The following is a 20,754-nucleotide window of genomic DNA, read 5'->3' as shown; positions in this document are numbered from 1 at the left end:
GGCACGTTACCAGTGGGCTACTGGGAAATGGGTTTTAGCCTACTGTATTTCATTCTTGCAAAATTTCAGTATCACTCAATAGGGCTACTGGATGGAGGTGGGAGTCAGTGGAGAGCATTCACCCACGCATAGGAGGAGTGTTCCTGCAATGCCACTTATGAGTACAAGAACCAGAACTGGAAGGGCAAAGGAGAGTTTCAAGGCTGGCAAAGAGTTTCCTTCTCAGAAACACTACAAGCCGGTGAGCCTGCGGAATTGATCTTGCACTTCTCTCTTTTCCCTGTTTCATCATTAATGAATATATATTGGATTGTGACCCATGAGCGGGAAAGCATTTCTACGCCTGAAGCATATTATTTGCGTGAGGGTGGTATTGTCTTGCTTGTGTGTCATGGAACCTGTGACCTGTCTCCTGTGATTATCATGTCAGCTTGTTAACATGTCAGGGAGGGCAACTCCTGGTTTCCACCTCAGAGGAAGCTTCTTAGGGTGGGGGCTCATTCTGCTAGCCAGATGAGACGCCGTTCTGCCAGCTTCCTGCGCCAAGGAAACCCTGGACAGTAATCAATACCAAACCTAACTATGAATAGGACCACCCAAGGGCACATGGCTGGAAATCAAACCTTCTTCCTCCTTCCTACCTTGTTCTGATCTCTTGGCAAGTTTCCTTGCTAGTCCCAGCTTTGCTCCCACTTACTTGTGGAAGAATCCAGAAACAGGAGTTATTTTTTAAAAGGGTAGGGCCGAAAGAAGGGTTGTTGGAAAGGCACTCTCAGATGCTGGAAGGGTCATGAGGAAGAGGGTTCTGGTTACTGACATCACCCAGAGCTTCAGATTTTTAATAAATACTGATTGATGGATGGAAGTCAAAGTGAAAGCCAAGGAATGATCTACACATGTTCAGAGATTTTGAGTTAGAAATGCTCGCCTTCCAACTCTTCCCAAAAGGAAATCACATGGGGAAAGCAAAGCAGTGATTAAGGAACTAAACAGGCCACGGCCTTCTCTGGGGCCTTCTGAGTCCCCAGGATGGACCTGCTGCCTGCCTGCTGGGACGGGCACACGCTCCCAGCCACAGCTTCCCTTCTCCTGACATCTTTCTGCCAGATGGTAGTTCTTGAATTCTAGAGGTGCTTGGCCCTCCTGGTTCCTGCAACCTGAGCCGAAAGAGCTTTGATTCACCAATTTCCCCCTCCCTCCACCCCTCTAGCGAGCAAGGCCCAGCGCCTGGACAGCAAGGAGAGGCCAGGCAGCCACCTTGGGCATTCTGAGAAGGCCTCTCCTGCCCACTTCTGTGTGCCCAAAGTAGAGCACCGGCGCTGGTTCTGAGGGTCCCTGGGAGCCACAAACCCAAGCTTTTCACCATTTATTGGGTGGCCGGAGCTCTCCAGTGGGTCTTGAATCTCCCTGTAGGGTTATGCGCATAGCTTTCAGTTACAATCCAGCAAATCCAGAATCTCAGCAAATTACTAATGTTGTGTAAACATAATCAGGGCGTGGATCCAACCCACTAGTAATTGTTAATAGGAAAAAAAAAGGAAAAGAAAAAAATACTTAAAAGGTCTGAAAGAGCAACACCAAAAATGCACTTCTGCCCGGCCTCTGCCTTGGGGATTTATTTGCTTTCCTGGGGACCCTCCCAGAGCTTTCCTCCAGCCCACCCTGCTGTCCGGACTCCCCGTGGTGATTCTGGCTGAGGCTGAGGGACTCTGGGACTTGGCCACTTGGCCGCTGCAGCGGAGGCATATGGGGTGCCTGCCTGCCGGAGCCCTGAAGGGCCCCTCCAGCCTTCCGAGCCTTCCTTCCGCTCTCCCGTGCCTCCGCAGGGTTCCAGAAAAAACGCTCGGGTCGGTGAAAGGGGGTCCTACCGCTTGCCTCCAGACCCTGTCCCAACACTGGCTTCTCCCTTTCCCAGGACGCCTTGTTAGTCTGACCCTGAATTCCAGTTTCCGGGCTTGGAAGACATTCTGCCCACCCCTCCCTCCCCAAGGTCCACAAAGGCCACCCCAGTTGCTGGAGGAGGACCCCCAGGCTGGGCCTTGAGAGCCTTGGTGCGGGCCCATGGCTGAGCTCGCTCCGCAGTCAGAGGTATTTGAATTCTCAGTCCCAGCAGCTGAGGGTTTTGGGGAAGTGTGCATAGAAAAATTTATACAACTTACACACAGATACATATTCGGTCGACAAATGTTAAGCAAATGTATCTGATGTTTTTGTTGAAACAGCGTCGTAGTTAGTATTGGTAGGACTGGTTGACATTATTACACGAATGACAAGTGGGTAATGTTAAGGGAGCGCCTGATCCGTCCCGAGAACACCGCGAGTCTAAGTGCAGACCTCCGACCGCGTTTCCGAGGAGGGCGCGTCTCTGATCTCTCCTTCCTGTCGCTACCTCCGGGCCACTAACCGGACTGACTGACGGCCCTGCAGGGACCAGGCCGCCGTCTCCCAAAGGCGGGCTTCCCGGACTGACGGAGACCCCTGGGTCTCCATCGGAAGCTGCGCGCGTCCTGGGGGTGTCCGAAGGCCCTGGTCTCTACCCCAGACCTTTGTCACAAAGGGCAGTTCGGTCAGTGTCGGGACAAAAAGAAACGTTCAATTCGGCTGTCAGCGAGGGCAGAGGAGCAGGGAGAGGCTAGGGCCTGGTGCGGGTCTGAGCAGTCCCCGCGAGCGAGCCGGAGGCTGACCCGGCTGCGGAAACCCGCGGGGCCTCGATCGGCCTGCAGGGAAGGGAGGGCCCCGCGGCCCTTTCAGCCCAGCCCGCCCGGCGGGACTCCTGGGGAAGACCTCTCTGTGCGATTAAGTCGCGTCCCTTCGAGAGCGGGTGGCACTGCCCGTGTGGCGCTCAGCTGGGGCTCGCGGGCGCTGCGGTGCGGGAGATCCCCGCGGAAGGCGTCCGCCTCGGTGCGGGCCCACCCGGGCGCGCGGCCGCCTCCCAGCAGCATCCCGCTAGCCCGGCCGCTCGGCTCGCACCGGCCCAGACGCGGCCAGATGTTTACTGCCTCGAGCCCCGACCGCTGGGGAGACGGAGCGGCGGGCGCGGCGCACCGCGCGGCGCTGGCGGGGCTTTGGGCTCGCGGTCGGGGGTGCGAGCGAGTGGGGGCGGGGTAGGGGGAGGGCGAGGGGATGGAAATAGGTGGGGGGAGTGGGTGGACTAATGATGAAAAAGTCTCCTCCATCCCGGCTCCTTAATTAAATGCATGGAAAGAACCGAGGCGAGCACATCTGGTTTCAATCTGCAGCCCTTTGATGGCATCAAATGTTCTTTTCCCAGATCGGGGCTGGGAGTTCTGGGCTAACTATGGCCGTTTGGAGCCCAGAAACCATTTACACACACTCGGACCCTTCTTTCTCTCCAGTCGAGCCTCTTGGCTATAGAAGGGAAAAGAAGGGCGGGGGGGGGGAGCCTAGTAATCAAGCCTGCGGGCAAGTATGTGTGTGTGTGTTTGAAGAACATAAAATGCCACAAATAAGCACTTAATATTTTACTTACTCGTCATATAGTAACTCATTTCTAATGAGACTATTAAAGCTGTTACCAAATTCCAACAGGTCATGAAAAAATCCCTCAGCACCTCTCTGTTCCTTGTCAAGTTAGGGCTAGGCAGACGGGCGGCAGGGCATTATCCCTAGACCTGAGAGTTCTCTGTCCCTCCCTGTCCTTCCTCCTACGGCCCCTCCCCCGCCCGCCCAGGCACCCGGGTAGGACCCTGTGCTCAGGACCCTAGCCTGGCCACTCGCTCCAGGAATGCCCCTGACTCCTGCGCATCTGGGCAACGGGACCCTCCCGGCTCAGCGTTGCCGCCTGGGGAAGCGACCTTGGCCGCACGGAAGAGGTTACGAAATTGGCCAGGGTGGGAGGAGGGAGCAATTTTGCTTCACTCCTGGAGTTCTTTCCTCCAGCTAAATCAATATGTAAATTTCCTACCGCCTTGGCCCCCGGGCTCCGAGCGGCGCGAGAGACTCTCGAATCGATTCGGTGCCTTCCAGATCTCCCCTAACCCGCCTTTGGTTCGCGGAAGAAGCGTGGGAGAGCCTCCCGCTATTGTCGCTGCTGTTATTTTATAACATTATTTAATAGGCTGTCTCTACGGAGCCAAACGGAGCCTTAATTTGCTTGCTCTCTCCTTCGTTCTCTCTCAGACACTCCTCCACCCCCCAAAACTGTCAGAACTACAGGAAACGCTAAAGAAAAAAAGGGCAGAGAGAGAAGAAAATTTGATTGAGATAGTTGTGGATTTTTTCCAACAAGTTTCCCCACAGCTGTTATCAAAACATGCAAATGAGTTTTTCCAACAGGATCTTAAACCAATCTGGAGGAGTTAATGCCCAAGCAAAATAATCAGCCCGTTTGAAGTGACTGTGGGTTTCAGTTTGTCTTTTCTCCCCGTGATACTATTGCAGGGGAATGATAATTAGACCTTTACTTTAAAAATCCAAAGGGGCTCTCTCGCTTTCTCTTCCCTCCCTTTTCGCTCCCTCCTCCCTCTCTAGCTCCCTCCCTCTCTCTTTCTCTCTGGCTCAGATGTTGGCAAAGGGGGTTTTCTTAATCAGACTGTTTTTTGGTCCGAAGGAAAGGAGGAAGAAGGAGATTGTGATGGAGAAAGGGGGTCTGTAAAACGTCAGGCACTGCACAAAGGCTTTGCCACGTAATTACAGGCTCCTATTAAGTCGAGATCTGCCCTCCCAGGGGTCTCCAATTTTCTTGTATTCCCTACAAAGCCTCCTCTGCATGCCAGTTTGTGCCTTTTGAAGTGCCAGAGAGCTTCTTGATCCAACTGAGAAGGAAAAAGGAGCTCAGCGAGAAGAGGGGGAGAGCGAGCGAGAAGGGAAAGGGGGGAAACCCACCACCACCCTCCTTCGGACTCTTGAAGCCCTTTTTTTTTTCTTCTTAACGAAAAGTAAAGTGAGAATCCTGCTCTCCAATACATCTGCAAGACATCACCCTCTCCTCCTGAAACTTTAGTCACTCCTGAGAATCCACAGGAGTGCAGAGAGGGGGAACACGGTTTCTTGAAGATGTTTTAAAGCTGGAACAAGCCTTCTTCTGTTGGTGCTTGAACTCTTGCCTGGGAATAACTTTTTTAACCTTGAAAAAAACCCCACTTTGATTCTTCTCTCCCACCCCTTCTTCTCTCTTCTTCTGTTTGCCTGACTCCCCCGCCCCGCTGGCCTCCCCATTCCTTTCTCCCCCTTATTATTATTTTTAGTGTGTGCGTGTGGACGCTTTTGGAGAGCTGGAAGGAATTTTTTTTTTCTCCTGACTTGAACATAGGGTGACTTTTTAATTTTATTTTTTGGTGTGGATTATCTCCTTGGCCCGCGCGGGACTTGGCCTCAGGAAAGCAGCCGAGGCTGTAGAAGGCTGTCGGTGCAGAACGCGCTCGCTCTGCAGAAGGGGTCCCCCGCCCTCTTTCCGATTTCTTTTTGTCCTTAGCCTCCTTTTCTCTCTCTCTCTCTCTCTCTCTCTCCCTCTCCCTCTCTCCCTCTCCCTCTCCTCGCTCTCGCTCTCTCTCCACTCCCCCCTCTCTCTTCCCCACTCGGCTCCTCTCCCCCCTCGCGCCCACAGCGTTTGGTGTTGATTCGAGCGGGAAGAGGGGGGTGGGTGGGATCGGAGGGGGAGACCATGACCTCCAGCTACGGGCACGTTCTGGAGCGGCAACCGGCGCTGGGCGGCCGCTTGGACAGCCCCGGCAACCTCGACACCCTGCAGGCGAAAAAGAACTTCTCCGTCAGTCACCTGCTGGACCTGGAGGAAGCCGGGGACATGGTGGCGGCGCAGGCGGACGAGAGCGTGGGCGAGGCCGGCCGAAGCCTCCTGGAGTCGCCGGGACTCACCAGCGGCAGCGACACCCCACAGCAGGACAGTGAGTGAGGGGCGCGTGCCCGCGGGAGTGTGTGTCCGGGACCGGGGACCGGGGTCCCGGCTGGGCGCCTGGAACCCTCCCGGACCAGGGAGAGAAAGTCGGGGGCGCGAGTGGTGGTGTCAGCGGCCAGGGGAAGGGCCAGGCACAGACAGGCAGGAAAGGATGACGAAAAGGGGGATCTGCCGAGGGCGCAGCCGGGGCGGGCGCTACACGGAGGCCCTGAGGCCCCAGGCCCTGAGGTCGGGCTTAGGGACTCCGTCCGCTGAGGACTCTCGCCGCAGCCGACCGGGCTGCCCCTCAGCCGGGCGAGCACCGCGGCCAGGTCCTCCTGCGGGGCAGCCGGACTGGCAGGAAGAGAGGGGTGGAAAGTCGGGGAGCCTGCCTGTTTGTGAGGGCAGCGGATTAAAGATGCCGAGTTGGGTCGGGAGGGCTTCTCCCGGGTCGCGAGTGTGGGTTCGGGGGCAGGCGGGGCAGAGAGGCAGAGGGCACCGCGCACGGCGCCGAGACCCACGCGGCTCCTGCGGCACAGCGCGCTCGGGGCCCCGATGTCCGCGGCGTGCGGGGGGGGACCGCGCCGGAGCGCCCAGCCCCAGCCCGCGATCCGCTCTCCGTCCTCTGCTGTCGCCGCGCTCCACCTGCACATGCGTTTGAGACCCCTGCAGAATCAAAGGCCTGTGCCCCGGGAAACTCGGGCAAAGCAGAGGGGGCGTCCTTTGGGGTGAAACCCGGGCTCCTGCCCCGCTCCGTCCCGCACCGGAGAGATGCGCAGTTAAAGCGCGGGCTCCAGTGCGGAGCCTGGTGGCACATCCGATAAGCTCTCCCTATTGGCCCTAAGTCCTCCCAGAAAAGTCCACACAGTCTCCCTTTCCCATCCCTCCGGACTGTGCCCCCGCGGAAATCTCGCCTGGCGTTGTTAACCGGGCCTTGAAAGGTGGCGGCAAGTGTATCCGTACGTTCTGGAGTCTGTAACAGACCTGTCACCTGAATCAGCCCAGGTGACATGGGGCTTGGTATTTCCTCCTCGAGATTGCAGGACTCTGCACGTGGCTGGAAGGTTTTTAAATGAGGCAAATTCTTTTCCATTTCATTATTTGTAGACTGTTATTTTGTCTTCAAATTTGGAACCTGTGAAAACAGGAGATCCCCTAGGCATGCCATCATTCAAAAAAAAAAAAATTGCCAATATCAGACTCTCAGGAAATAGAGGGGAAGGAAACAGGACCCAGAAACAGCTGGAAGCAAGGCCCTAGCAAAACTGTGGGAGCCCAGCAGCATGCCTCAATGAAATGATAGGCAAGGAGATCCCCTCTCCCCGGGCCCCCTGCCCCTTGTCCACTTCCCCAGGTCCATGCCTACCATCCCCTCAGGTTTTGTTTTGTTTTGAAAGCCAAAATCGAACTGAAGTCAATCCGACATAGGTATTCCCAGAGGCAGAGGGCGATGGGGAATTTGGACAGGATAATCTGGCCTGGCCTGGCCTGTCACTAGAGAAAGGCGGCTGCTCTGAGGAATGAAGACCTGGTGTTCCCAAGTCCAGCGTAATGGCTGAGCACAGACGCAGAAGCTTCCTTTTGGTGATTTTGGTGCTGAGAGAGGGTGGGGGAGAGGAGGGTCGTTCCTGCAGCACGCGCCGTCCACAGCATGAGTTAATTGTTTGCGTAGACACTTTGAATTCTGGCAAAATGCACCGCCGAAATAATGTGATTGTTTTTAAACGCTTTTACTAGGGAAAATTTAAATGTGCAAAGCAGGGGGAGAATAGTGTTCCAAATCTCCAAGTGCCTATCACCCAGCTTCACTGATTTCTGCACTTTCTGCCAGTCTGGTTTTGCCACGGTTATTTATTAATCACAACACTTACCACTGTTGGGAGAACTGGAGGCCGGACCCACAACAGAAAACAGGGTCCTGAAGAAACGACTGCGTAAAAGACCAGGGTGGGGCGGGAGAGACCAGTCATTGTTGCTTTACCCCTAAAGCAAGCAAAGCAAGCTTGCCGGCCCTGATGCGCACGGGATGCCGACCGACCGTTCCTGCCCTTTGGCTCTGAGGAGACTCCACGGAGAAGGGAGCTCGGGTTCACGGTGGCCTTCTAATGAGGACGGAAGGAGACTGGGGTTGGAGGCCAGCTGGCGGGCACCCTGGAAGCTGAGGTGGAGGTGGCCGGCGGTGGCAGGGAGGCAGCCCAGGGTTGACTCCCGTGAGACCCAGGCCTGGCATGGCTAAGGTCGTGCCATGCTCCTGGTGTCCGCGGGTATGCGCGAGGACACAAAAAGGGCAGCGGGCGAAGTTGGGGACCTCGTGTTCCAAGGGAAGGTTCCAAAAGAAGAACCATTCCAAGAAATGGTTCCAAGGGAAGGGGATGAAACCTCTGGGTACCTGCCTGATGCAGTCTTAAGCGCACGCATCTCTGCATCTCCGAGTTTCAAGGAGTAAGGAGGCCTGGGGGGAGTGGGCCCGGAAGGGAAACTGAGGTGCAGATACCAGCCAGGAAAAGGAAGGATGGTCCACAGACCGTTAGGAAGGAGGTAGCAGAAATGCAGCCCCAGGTGGTGGGGACCAAGTGACTGACCCCCACTTGGGAAAGCCGATAGGCCTTGCTTTCTTGAGATGGGCGGGGGCCTCTTCTAACAAAGGGTTGTTGCTTTAAAGAAGCAATGTTTCCTCAACCTCCTCACTCATCTCTGAGATGAGGATAGGAAGGTCTGGTAAGGGGGGCACATGGTGTCCAGGAGGAGCCTTGTCCTTAGCCCTGGGGTCCCCCATCAGGTGTCGCCGAGGGGTCTGTTGCAAGCTACGTGAGTGCGGACGGGTGGGCCCTGCGAGGCTTCCAGTCCAGTCCGCAGAGGGCAGGGAGGTCAGACTGCGAGTCCGAGGAGAGAGGAGATTTCAGTCGTCAGGACTAACGTGGGGCTCTGAACCAGAAGGGGACAGAGAGCCACGCCAAGCATTAGGTGCCCCTTGCAGCCTGCTGGAGTCTACCCCAGAGGGGGAAACCATACTCTCCTTTGGAAAACATGGGAAACACATAAAAGACATGGTTTACTCTTCCAACTTTATGGAAACGTTCTTCTTAAATGTTCTTTTCAGCCGAAATTAATGAAACATATTCCATCTACACTCATCCTGCAGATTTTCCAGTTACCACCTGGCATGACCTTAGCACGATCCAAATGAGAGCTTCTGTCTGGTCTCCTTCACTCCTTACAATTCTGTTTCCCCCTTACTTCATACTCATTCCACTTTAGTCTCTGTAGAACGATCCCTGTTCCCTTTTACTGATTTTCCCAGCCCAGTAAATGTCTCAGACTTCTGGGTTCAGATGCCTTAAGTGTTTAAAAGAAATGGTTCTTTAACTGTTAGGAATCCTGTGGCTAATGGGGGAGTCTGGGGTGTGAAGAGGGGTAGAACTGGGGAAGCCTGGGAGAGGAAAGAGGAACAGGTCATAAAAATAGGCAGACCTACTCCGAAGAGGACGGTGCATCCACGGTCATTTCTTAATCCGAACTTCTGCAAACTCTTTAAAAAAAAAAGCTCCTGCTTTCCACGTTCCCAACCTCTAAATTAGTGAAACCAGATTGTCCTAATAAGACCTTTTGTTGGAAACACATGTAGTCATAAAAAGGTAGACGGAAAGTCAATTAGACACGCGTGCACACACGCACACACTCCCAAACCAGTGCTAAGTGTGCACCAGGGCACAGCTGGGCCCTGGGCCTCGGTGGGATGCGAATGCAGAAGGGCGGGAAATCGATTTGTCACAAAGGGAGAGGTGTGAACGTGGCGTGAAGGAATCCAAGGCCCACAGTCCTCCACCGCACTCCCCAGCTCTGCTGCGCACCCCCCCCCCCCCCCCCCCCCCCCCCCCGCCCCGCAGAGGTAAGGCCAGGGAGCCAGAACATCTCTAGGGGGCTCCCTAGTCGGAATACACAACAGAGTATCAGTTTCCCTGGAGTTTCAGCATTTCTAACACCCAGGGCGCCCGTAATTTCTGCGGCACCACCCTGGGCCCCGGAATCGGTGCTGACACTCTGAATTTGGGCCTCAGTTATCTTGATTCAAAGGGGAACCCATGAACTATATCATTTTAAGGGTAGCCTGGAAGTTTTTTCTCTTTACAGGAGTCAATGAAATCCAGGATTGAGGTAGGCCACTGAGTCCCCACGGTCGCATATCAAGTTCAGAGAAGAGGTAAATCTTGTTTATATCACAGGCAGGAGCAGGGCACTGGATGGCCTCCTCTTCATATTTTGGAAAAAATGGACCATCTGGCGACTCCCACCTGCCTGGGGTAGACGGGCTGCCTGGAGTGGGATCCGGGCCTGTATAGTCAGAGCCCCAGGGAGACAGTACCCACTAGGGCTCCAGATCGCCCAGCTCTAGAACAGTGAGCCCCTGCCGCCCCGTTCATTTCTCCCGTGGAGCCCTTTCCAAGACTCCGGAGTGCCTCTGCCGCTCAGGTGTCATGCAGCCCTGCATTTTGGCAAAGCAGCTTTAATGGTCCCCCACATGCTTAGGTCAGAACATAGGGGCTTCAGGCCGGCCGGCATGGGTCACAGAGAGCCCAGCAGAGCCTTCCTCCTCCCAGGGGCATCATTTTAGATTTTACCGCAGGAGTGAATAAATCATCTCCAACCCAACAAGATGTCACACACACCCCTCCCCTGCGGAAAAAAATCACAGCAACTTCAGAACCAAAGATACCTTCCTATCCTACTGGCTCCGATCCGCTCTGATCTTAAAAGGTGCTCCCCTCAGCAGAGATCCTTTCCCACTTTTAAACTAGAGGTCCATTTGATTTTTATTTTAAAAGATGTGTTTCTTTTACAATCCCACTCCTGTAATACCCTACTTACCTGCTCCCTCCTTCAGCAGGGCCCACTGCCCCCAAAGCAGGCCACTAGCTCTAGGAGAGCTAGACCCCCTTCACAGGGGGTCCCCCAGGGGACTTGTGGACTGGGGTGTTGCAAATCTGTGCGTGCCCACGTGTGCACGCCATCCCTGCATATCTCCTGCTCCCGGTGGTGCCAGCTTTCAACAGTTCTGAGAAAATCTGTTTATTTTTTATTCTTTGAGAGATCGAGTTAGAAGAAGCCATAGGAAATATATATATATTTTTAAAATCAGGGAGCACTCTTTATTGAGAAGGAGATGAGGCTTGCTTTTTGCTGCTGCTGCTGCTGCTTCTTTTTTTGCAGGGGGTGGAAGAGTTTCTTGGGGAAGAACTCTACCCCGAAGAAAGAGTAAAACTTGGGTGTTCAGCATCCTCTATTCAAACCAATTCTTAAGGTCATTCAAGAGGATTCTTGGAGTATTCCTCTGGGCGGGAGATTAGACATTTACAGGAAATACTCGGTAAGGGGCTAACTTCCTGTGTCCATTGGGGTGTGCAAACATTTACAGGACTACCTGTGAGTCCGCACCACTGTAATCTGATGAGGCTCGGCTTCCAATTCTGTTTTAATTTGATGCAGGGCCCAGTACCACCCGCCCCAGGCTTGGTGTCCCTTAACTCCCTTTTCAAGGATACAAAGAGGAGGTCTATGTCAACAGCATTAATATTTATCCACAAGAATTTGGATTCTTGTAAATTCAAATCGCTTGATGAGCAGACTAACAATACTCAATTAAAAATTAACTAAAATAGAAAAACAATTTCGACAAACTGCCACAATCTCCTTTTCTCTGAATGCCCTTTCTTATTAAATCAGTAAATACGGAGATACATTGCCCAGACATCTGAGGAGAGACAGTCAGTGTTGCTTGGGGGTTAGCGGGTTTGTTTTCCACCTGCAGAAGTTTTTGAGTAAGATGTCTCTACCGTCGTCGCAATATGAGAAGATTCTTGGCCTGGTCCTTTGTCTAACTTAGCGAGGCAGGCTTACAGAAGTAGTTGTACAGAAAACTGTGAACTCTTGATTTGAGGTTTTCACTTAAAAGAAAATCACTACATCGCACTTGTCCTTGAACCACTTTTCTTGAAAAAATATTGGGAAAAGCCGAGAACAGGGGTGACCGTCGCTTCAGGACAAGGTGGGGGCACAAAGGTACAAACAGTGGTTGGTGGAGGAAATTTTGTGAAAGAAAATAAAGAAAACTTGTCAGAACCAATCCATCGCACAGTCCAAGGACAATCAGAATCTTACGGATTCTGCTGCTCCTGTAAAGCTCCCAGAAACAGCAACGAAGTCAGGACCGGGATTCGTCCTCGCGGAAGGGATGGCCCAGCCCTTCTGCCGCGCCGCGGAACGAGGCGGCTCGGAGCCCGAGAACGGATTTTGCCGCTGTCGACTTCCCCAGACCCGGCTTCGGATGAGGAACGGACCTGAAAAGTGCGTACTGATGTGGATCCCCAAGATTCGAGCTGTTAGGAAGAACAGGGGCCGGCCCGCTGGTTCCTAGCTCGTGTGCGCGGAGCTGTCTGCGCGCGGCTGGAAGAGGCGCTCACGCGCGCGCCAGGAGCGACGGGGCCCAAACGTCCGGGCCGGGGCGGACCGCGCTCGGCCCGACGGAGGGCTCTGGCGGACCCTCGCCGTTGCGGGGTGGAGGCGGGAGGGAGGACGGAGAGTTAATCCCCAACTCCAGGGAGACGTAGACGTTGGACTGGACGGCAGCGCAGACGCCAGTGCCCCGCGCCCCGCGCCCCGCGCCCCGCACCCCGGCCGGGACAGAGGTGCCGGTCCCTCCCGGCTGCGGCCCGCGTCTTCCCGCGTCCGCCGGCGTCCGAGGAGCGCGTGGAGTGCAGCGCCCGCAGGGTGAGCGCGCGGCGAGCCCGGCCCCACGCGCCCCCGCTCTGCCTCCTCCTGCCGAGAGGGGGCGCCCCCCCGCCCCCGGGCCGGGGTCGCCCCGACCGCGCCCGCAGAGAGCCCGGGGCCTGGCGCCCGGCAGGGCCCCTACGCGAGCAGCCAACGACGGGGCGCGCCGGGGCCGCGAGGACCCCGCGGGATCGCGTACGCGCATGCGCCGCGCGCGTCTCGGCGGGAGCCCGGCGACAGCGGGTCGGCCCCGGCCTGCGGTGCTCCGACTGCGGGTGAGCCCGACCGCGAGGGGCGCTCCCAGGGCTCCCCGGTGGGACTGGCGACGCCGGGTCCGCGGGTGCCAGGGACGGCGCCTGGGGAGGGGAGGGTCCGTCTCCGCGCAGGTGGGCGAGCCTCGTGTGCAGGGGCCCCGGGGCTTGAAGAAGGGGGAGCGGACTGCCGAGGGGCCCTGCGGGGACACAGCCTCTTCCCGGGGGGCAGACACTGGCCGTCCTAGAGTTGGGCCCTGCGGTTGGAGGAACCCTCTTTCCCTCAAAGGAAGGGCAGTACTTACCCCAGGTCTTGTGTGTGTGTGTGTCCCCACCCCTGGCTTTCACCCATCCGCCCTTTGGGGGCAAGAGTTTCAGGTGACTCACAGGACATAGGAGGAAAATTCTTATCCCCTTCCGTAACTCTTGGGATTTTCTACCTCGCTCCTACCACACCCTGAATCTGGAGGTCAGCAAGTCAAGGCAACAGTGCGAACAACCAAGGGGCAGAAGGAACACTTTGTCTTCTTAGCAGAGATGGTGGGTCATGCGGACCTTCCCGGATCATCTGAGCTGGGGTGTTCATGAGCAACAGAAGGGCCAGGCCAGGGCTGCAAGGGAAATTGCATTCCCACAGACGTTCGTCTGAGAGGAGGAACATTCACCCCATTCACTTAATTTCTCATCATCAGTCATGTCGTTATATTTTAGAGGACCTCACAGTGCTGGAAGGTGGTGTAGTTATAAATAAGCATAAAAACAGATGGGCGCTCTCCCAGTACTCTAAATGTACATGGGGAGGCCAGAGCTTTTCAAAGAAGATTCAGATATACAACTTAAGGGCCAAGGAGCCCAACTCAATCAAAATCTGAGCCAGGATATGCTAAGTTGAATCAGCTTGACTGTGGGGCAAAGTGAAAGTCTTAGCCAGCACTTGGGATGTATAAAGACAACCCTGTTTGCTCAAGTTTCCATTGTATTTATGCACACAGATTCATGCTAGTGTGCAACGGACTTGGAAGATATGGCCTGGGCCTGGTGGGTGGTGGGGAATCGGGGTCCAGCTTCCTGCCTTTGTCAACCATCCTTGTCTTCTTTGCACGCCCTGGGGCCCCACTGGTTGTCCCAGAGGTGTGTGCTGCCAAGAAAACTGGTGCCTAGAGACCGTGGGAGCCTCCTAAATGGTGTTTTCTAAAATCCTCAGAAAAGGAGAGAGCTGTTGAGCTCAATGAAACCAAGTATTTTCAAGTATTTTCCCTCTCTGATAATTCATTTTATAATAGCCCACTTAGAGACTTCTTGGAAGCAGAGCTTTGGGGAGCTGGTTACTGCTTCTTTTTAAGGTAACTCATGAATACATGTAAGTTGAAAGGTTCGATGGAAATAGGTATTGAGTCTAACCCTTTACACCTGAATACTGACATGTAGCCATTCACCCAGAGTGGGAGGTGACCCTCAGGGATTATGTACGCTGTGACTCTCTCTCCATTTACCACCAGGCCTCTTTCCCTAACTCCTGGTCTGGATCACAGCGGTCCTCTACCACTGGGATAGCTGCTAAACTGTTGCCTCGGCTCAGTGAACGCGTCAATGGGAGAATCACCTCCCCACGTCTAGCGGATCCTCTTTCGAATCCAGCCTAAGCACTGGGCCCCCTCTGCTCCCCTTCCGACTTTATACCATTTGCCTAGGAGCTCTCCTGCAGGCTCACCTTTTCAACAATACTCACCACCCGCATACTGAAGACCCCCAGGTTACCGCTGCATGCCCCCCCCCCCGGGACTGCAAGTCTATGTGCCACCACCGATTCAACATTTCCGTGTGAACTTGGCAGAAGTGCTTCAGAGTCCAGAACAACAAAGCATGGCACCAGCGAGCTCCCTTTGCCCAGTCGGATCCTCTTACAGCTTTGCCTGTTTTTCTCTACCACAACATGGGGATGCAAAACTCAGAAATTTCAGACTCATCCTGACTCCTTCCTCCCGCCTCTGTTCAGTCCATGTCCAAATCTCAACAAGTTTACCTTCTAAAATCACCTGAATCCATCTCCTCTTAAAAATCTGTGTCTTCCCTGCATGGCTCTACCGGCCTCCTAACTAACGGGGTCTCCCTGAGTCCTTGCTTGTCCTCCCATCTGTAGGTGGCGCATAGGGTGGATATAATAGATCCTCAAGGAAAATTTGCTGAAGGAAAAAAGGGCATGCGAGGACATTCTTTTACAAACACATTTTTAAAAAATTGTGGCCCTCTCCTTTAAAACTCACAATTGCTTTTTATTTTTTTAAATTTTTAATTTAAATTGAATTCTCATATACTATATTATTAGTTTCAGAAGTAGAATTTAATGATTCATCAGTTGCATACAACACCTCAGTGCTCATTTCATCAAGTGCCCTTCTTAATGCCCTTCAGCCAGTTACCCCCTCCTCCTCCCCACTCACCCTCTCTGGGGCAACCCTCAGTCGTTCCCTATAGTTGAAAGTCTCTCATGATTTACCTCCCTCTCTGTTTTCATTTTATTTTATTATACATCAGGACCAAATTTGTCCTGTTTGGTGTTTTGTTTTGTTTTTTTAATTACCTTTCATAGTCTATATTTCCATTCATGTCCCAGCAACCTGCCCATTCCCACAGAGACCAGAACTGTTCCCTTACTTTTCCCTAGTATGCTAGTTAGGCTAGAGCATTTGCCCATGTCCTCTAGTCCCCTTTCTGCTGCTCTGACTTCTCCTAGGACGTGTCCTTGCTCTGTACCTCTTCTTTGCAAACCTACCCATGCCACCTTCCAAGGTTCTGCTCCTCGTGACACGTTTCTTGACTGCTTCATTTTAGACCAAGCAAACCCTTTCCCTCGATGCTTTACTATAGAAATGATCAGTGCTTTTTACAAGTATTGCTTAATTATTTTCTAAGTATGATATGGTTGTTAATATACCTTGAGGATTTTCTTAAGATGAGAGATTTTGAGGGGCCGGGTAGGGGAGAGGCATAGTCCCACTATATATAGGAAAGCTGCAGTAAGCAAATTAAGCAGGTCTTCTTCTTCTTCTTCTTTTTTAAGTAGTGTGGTTCTGCTGTTTTTGCAATTTCTAGCTGTGAGTAGTTTTTTTTAATATAAGCATAATGCCAAAGTGCGATACATGCTCATTTTAGAAAATGTATTATTTTACAGTAAAAAAGTTTAAATTGGAAAGTAAAATCACCTGTATTTCACCACCCTGAAATAGACGCAGTTTGTAGTTTGGTGTTAAAATATTTCCTTTTTTTTTTTTTATACAATTTTTATATTAACATTCTCCATTACTGATTTTTCTTAAATTAACAGAGGAATTTTCATAGATTGAGTTTCACCACAAATTAAGAAAATACACAAACATGTAACCCACTTGCTCTCATCAGAAAATTACACACACACACAAACAACAAACAACAACTCCGCAAGGATTGTGGGAGCTGTGACGTCACACCCATTTCCCAGAGTTCCGGCTTCCGGTGGGCCCACTCCCAGCAGTAAAGACCTTCAGAGTAAACAGCTTCTTTTTCTTTTCTGCTTGTTCTAGCTGGGAACCTTCCCTAGACATGAGCACATGTCTCCTTTTGAAATTGGAAAAGCCTGCATAATACTTGAAGGACATTCCAGGACCACAGTTGGAGAGCTACTGCTCAAAAAATTAGTTTTTACATGGTTTAATAAGGAACTGCTCCATAAAACCATCGAGGAGAAAGATGTCTTAAGGGAGTGTACATTTTCTGTTTTCGTAGATCCCTGGATCTTGACTTTTCATTTTATAAGTTTTTTTCTTTTTTAATGTTATAAAACTTATACAATGCTTTTGTAAAAAAGGAGGAGGAAAATGACATTTATCTATACCTTGTAGAATGATGGTCAGGTAGACTAGTGACAGCACACAGTAGAGTATTTTGGTAGGAGAAGCACTTCTAAAAATAAAAAAAAAAATACAATGCATTTATTTGTACATGAAAGTCTACATTGCCACAACCCTTATTTCAAGTGATAATTGCAGAGAAAACATAAATTGTTATCATGAAATGTATTCAAAAATCATTCCCAGGCAAGTTGATGTTAAAATATTTGCCTGATGAATGTAAATATTTTCTTTAGGGAAAGTATTATTTAGTGATATAAAATTGTGTAGGGCAAAAATCTTTAAATTATGAATTAGATATATCTTAGAAATTAATCTTTCTTTCATGGGGAAGGGGGAACAGAGAGAGAATCATGATTTTCAAGGATTAAAAAACCACACTTGTCCAATAAAAGTTTCTGCAGTTCCCTGCACTGCTTGTTTCTGAGGGAAGAAAGAACGCGAACCGCCCAGAGAGCCCTTTGCCTGTAACCAGATGTGCTCTTCAGCAGCTCTGCTCAAGTTTGAGGAAAGACCACAGGATGAATCCTCAACACATTTAAGAAATAAAACGTAATTTAGCTCATTAATCAGAAACTGAAATCTGCAGTTTTGCTACACATATTTCAAAGGCTGAATCCCTCCTGACAAGAGAAACAGAACATATCACCGCACACTTGACTGTTACGAGTCTGGTCTTAGTTTCCCTCAGGGAAGAAGAGATTTTTCTGGGTGTGATCGTTTTTACTCAGAATATGTGGAGCACTAGTTAAATTTATGCCTTTCTCATCCCCCTTCACCCCAACATTCTCCTTCCTCAGGGTGGTAAGAATATCTTTTTTCTGCTGTTTTGGATTTTTTTTGGTTTGGAGAATCAGAGCTACCTTGAATAGCCAGGAAATTCCAGCTGTATCTGGGTAGGCCTTAAAGTCAATCATTTTAACTGACTTACTATATGTACTCAGACTGCTAGAGGATTGAATTCTTTTCCCTGATTACTTGTATAAATTAATGCCCTAGTTTATCTTAAAGAATTAATAACATTAATAATATAAGTAATAAAGTGACATGAAATAAGAAACTGCTTCACAAACTCCAAGAACATTTACCAACACTATTGTGTTTTATAAAACTAGTCCGAAGAAACAGGTGGGGGTAGGGCAATTATTTTCATTTTACAGAGAAGAAAACTGGCTTGGAGGGTTTTAGGAACCTACTGTTAAGTGACTCAAGTATTTCCTTCTGGTCCTGTTTTATTTTTTTCATTTTATCCCATCATCGTTGCTGTCAACCAAATTCTTGTGGATGTGTCACAGTCTAGTGACGCAATGCTGAATTAGGAATAGGGAGACCAGCACACCACTTCACAACATACTACCATGCTGCACAATCTCTTTTATTTCCTTTGGCTCCTAGTCTTTGTTATAAGGTAGGCAGGGAACTGCTGAACCTGTCTTCCTCATGGGAACACAGCAGGCCAAAAGGGTATTGCGTTTGCAAAAATACTTGAGGAATTAAGGGCCAATTTATTATTACACCATAGGAATCAAATGGAGATTTTTCTAAACTAGTTATCAAGCAAAAATTGAAAGGTAAGAATGCGTTTCAATAAATATATCCCCAGCCATCAAAAAGCAAGAATCTTTCATTTAGATTTAAGGCATCAGGGATTTTGAAGCATTTTACTTTGTATTTAAAGAATTCATGGTAAGTTATGATTCTACAATTTACTTACTGGTTGACTTTAGATAACTCTCTGGGTCTTGATTTCCTTACCTAAAACCCTGGCATGCTAATAGCTATTACACGGGTTTGTCACTTGGAATAATGAGGTGATGTGGACAAGGAGTCACGCACCCTACTTCTGTCCCACTGAAGGCAAGGACATGTTTGCTCGTGTCCTGCTCCCCCCTCCAGAACATCTCTGACAAATGTCACTTACTCCAGGCTCGGATGGATATTCAGTGTGATTTCCCAGTCAATGTTGGAGGCCATGTTAATGTCATTAAAACTAGGAATAGTCCCATACTCCAAAAGCCATGCTTTTAAGCATGTCACTTACCAAGTGACTAAGTAGACAGATGTTTTTGATCTACAGTCAGGAACTGATGCCTTATGATTTCTAGTGACACACATCTAAGTCACACCATGAGTGCCTGGCAGAGCTGGGAGTCTGGCTCAGAGGATCCCTCCCATGGTCCCCTCCTTCAGGCCACCCTTCCCCTCGTTAGCGTGAACCAGTCATCCGAATCTTCTTGAACTCTGAGATGGCAGCGGCCTTTCCTGCTTCCACTGGCTTCATCCATCACTGCGGACTGTGCAGGGACTGAAGAAGACAAATGTCTTCCTCCAAACTTGACCCTGAATTGAAGGAGAGTATAGGACACAGGCTTCCGACCTCGGGGATCGAGACTTCTTATCCCAGCCCTCCCGCAGCCACTGTGTCTCCCAGAGACCAGCCGTGCCGGGTTTTTCTGTGGTGTCATGTCTGACAGCACCGTTCACCGCTCCCCTCAGACTTCTGTGGGGTCTAGTTGATTTTTTAGACACAAATAATACTCGCCATGTTCACTGTGATTGTACGTACAGTTGCTGTTCTTGTGCCAACCTGGCTTTCCTAACCAGCAGAGGAAGAGAAACATTCTGTTCCCCAGTCAGATACGTGACCTGCTCTCCCGTGTGTTGCTTTGAAATCTGGTCAGCCTAGAAGACATACAGACCCCGTTTCTGTATCATAAAGCATCCGAGACTCTCTATTTTGCTGCCAGGCAATTGACAATTGAATCTCCTTGGCATCCTTTGGTAACAGGTGCGCATCAGCTGTGATACATGCGGAGAAAAAGGGTCACTGTGGGTGAGGCAACTGGACGAGCCTGTCACGTGGCTCTGCGCGGGGCCAGAGAGGCAGTTGCCGTGTGCTTTCTGCAAAGAGAGGCAGAGCTCTGAGCTTGCTCGGTGGTGAGCTGGAGACGAGGAAGTGACCTGTCGTAGCATGAGTTCTGACATACAGGGGAGGACGCGTGTGTTTGCTAAAACGCTGGCTCTGCTTTACGGGGTTACAGTCTCTGACTGGGGTGTGGGGAGCTGGATCGCCATTCTCCTTTAGAGAGCAGGCACCTGTCCCCGTGCAGGAAAACCTTCCTTTGGTCCTTGTTGACTTCGTTTCCTCCTCCTCTGTGTCTCCTGTGCGGTTCATCTCTAACGATCTAGAAGCAACAGACAAAGAGAAATAACAGGTCATGGGATTCTTTCTCTATGGAGCTTACGGTCGAATCTTGTAGATCTTCAAGTGTGATGCCTGGTTTGTCTTCATCAGAATGAACTGAAATGTCTTGAAATGCAGATTCTGGGACCCCATCCATACCCAGCAAATCAGAATCTCCTCAAAACGTGCATTTTTACCCCAGATGATTTTCATGTGCCGTCAAGTCTGTAGACGTAGACGTAGACCACGTTCTTTCATAGCGATTGGCATCAAATGTATTTTTGCCTGCTGTCCACTGGCCTGTGTGGCCCGCTGTCATTCAACCTTCCCCTTACAAGCATTGGTTTTCTCTCTTCAGCAGGTATTTAAAGTTTTGAAGAGAAGGGCAGACCGAAGGAGGCTTTATACCTCAGAGTGTGGCGGTGCTTTCCTATTGTAAATGACTTAATAAGCAGTTGCTGACTGCACAATGCATGGCGCATTCGCTAGCTGCGGGCACTGTTTTAAGTGCTTCACCTGGGAGGGGGGGAGGAAAAGATATTTAAGGCAATTACTGAAAGTTGTAAAAATCCTAACTCTGACTAATTTTAGGTGATTGTTATCTTAGCTTGTATTCTGGAAGCGAAAACGTGCACCAAGAGGGCAGTCTATCACACAGATACTATTGTTCGCAATTTAACTTCAGTTTTAAGTATGTTTTCAGATGAAAAGTATGCCATGTTTAGAAGTTACAGCTCAGTATTTTGTATCTCTCTCTCTCTCTCTCTGTTTTTGTTTTTTAACGAAGTCTTTCCTTCCTGTCTGATGGTTGAT

At 51.0% G+C, this 20,754-nt stretch overlaps 1 protein-coding gene across 2 annotated transcripts in view; it reads left to right on the top strand.

The window, feature by feature from the left end:
* The first annotated feature begins 5,342 nt into the window (after nucleotides 1-5,342).
* PRRX1 (paired related homeobox 1) overlaps nucleotides 5,343-20,754 on the top strand; it is a 73,434-nt gene continuing 58,022 nt past the window's right edge. For both annotated transcript variants that reach the window (XM_045983639.1, XM_045983640.1), the window contains exon 1: nucleotides 5,343-5,864. In XM_045983639.1, coding sequence (XP_045839595.1) covers nucleotides 5,624-5,864 — 241 coding nt within the window. In that variant the 5' untranslated portion in view covers nucleotides 5,343-5,623. The remainder of the gene's footprint in view (nucleotides 5,865-20,754) is intronic.

This window comes from Meles meles, chromosome 17, assembly GCF_922984935.1.
Source record: "Meles meles chromosome 17, mMelMel3.1 paternal haplotype, whole genome shotgun sequence".
In the NCBI taxonomy this organism is placed as follows: Eukaryota; Metazoa; Chordata; class Mammalia; order Carnivora; family Mustelidae; genus Meles; species Meles meles.
This window is presented reverse-complemented; position numbering and strand designations above follow the sequence as displayed.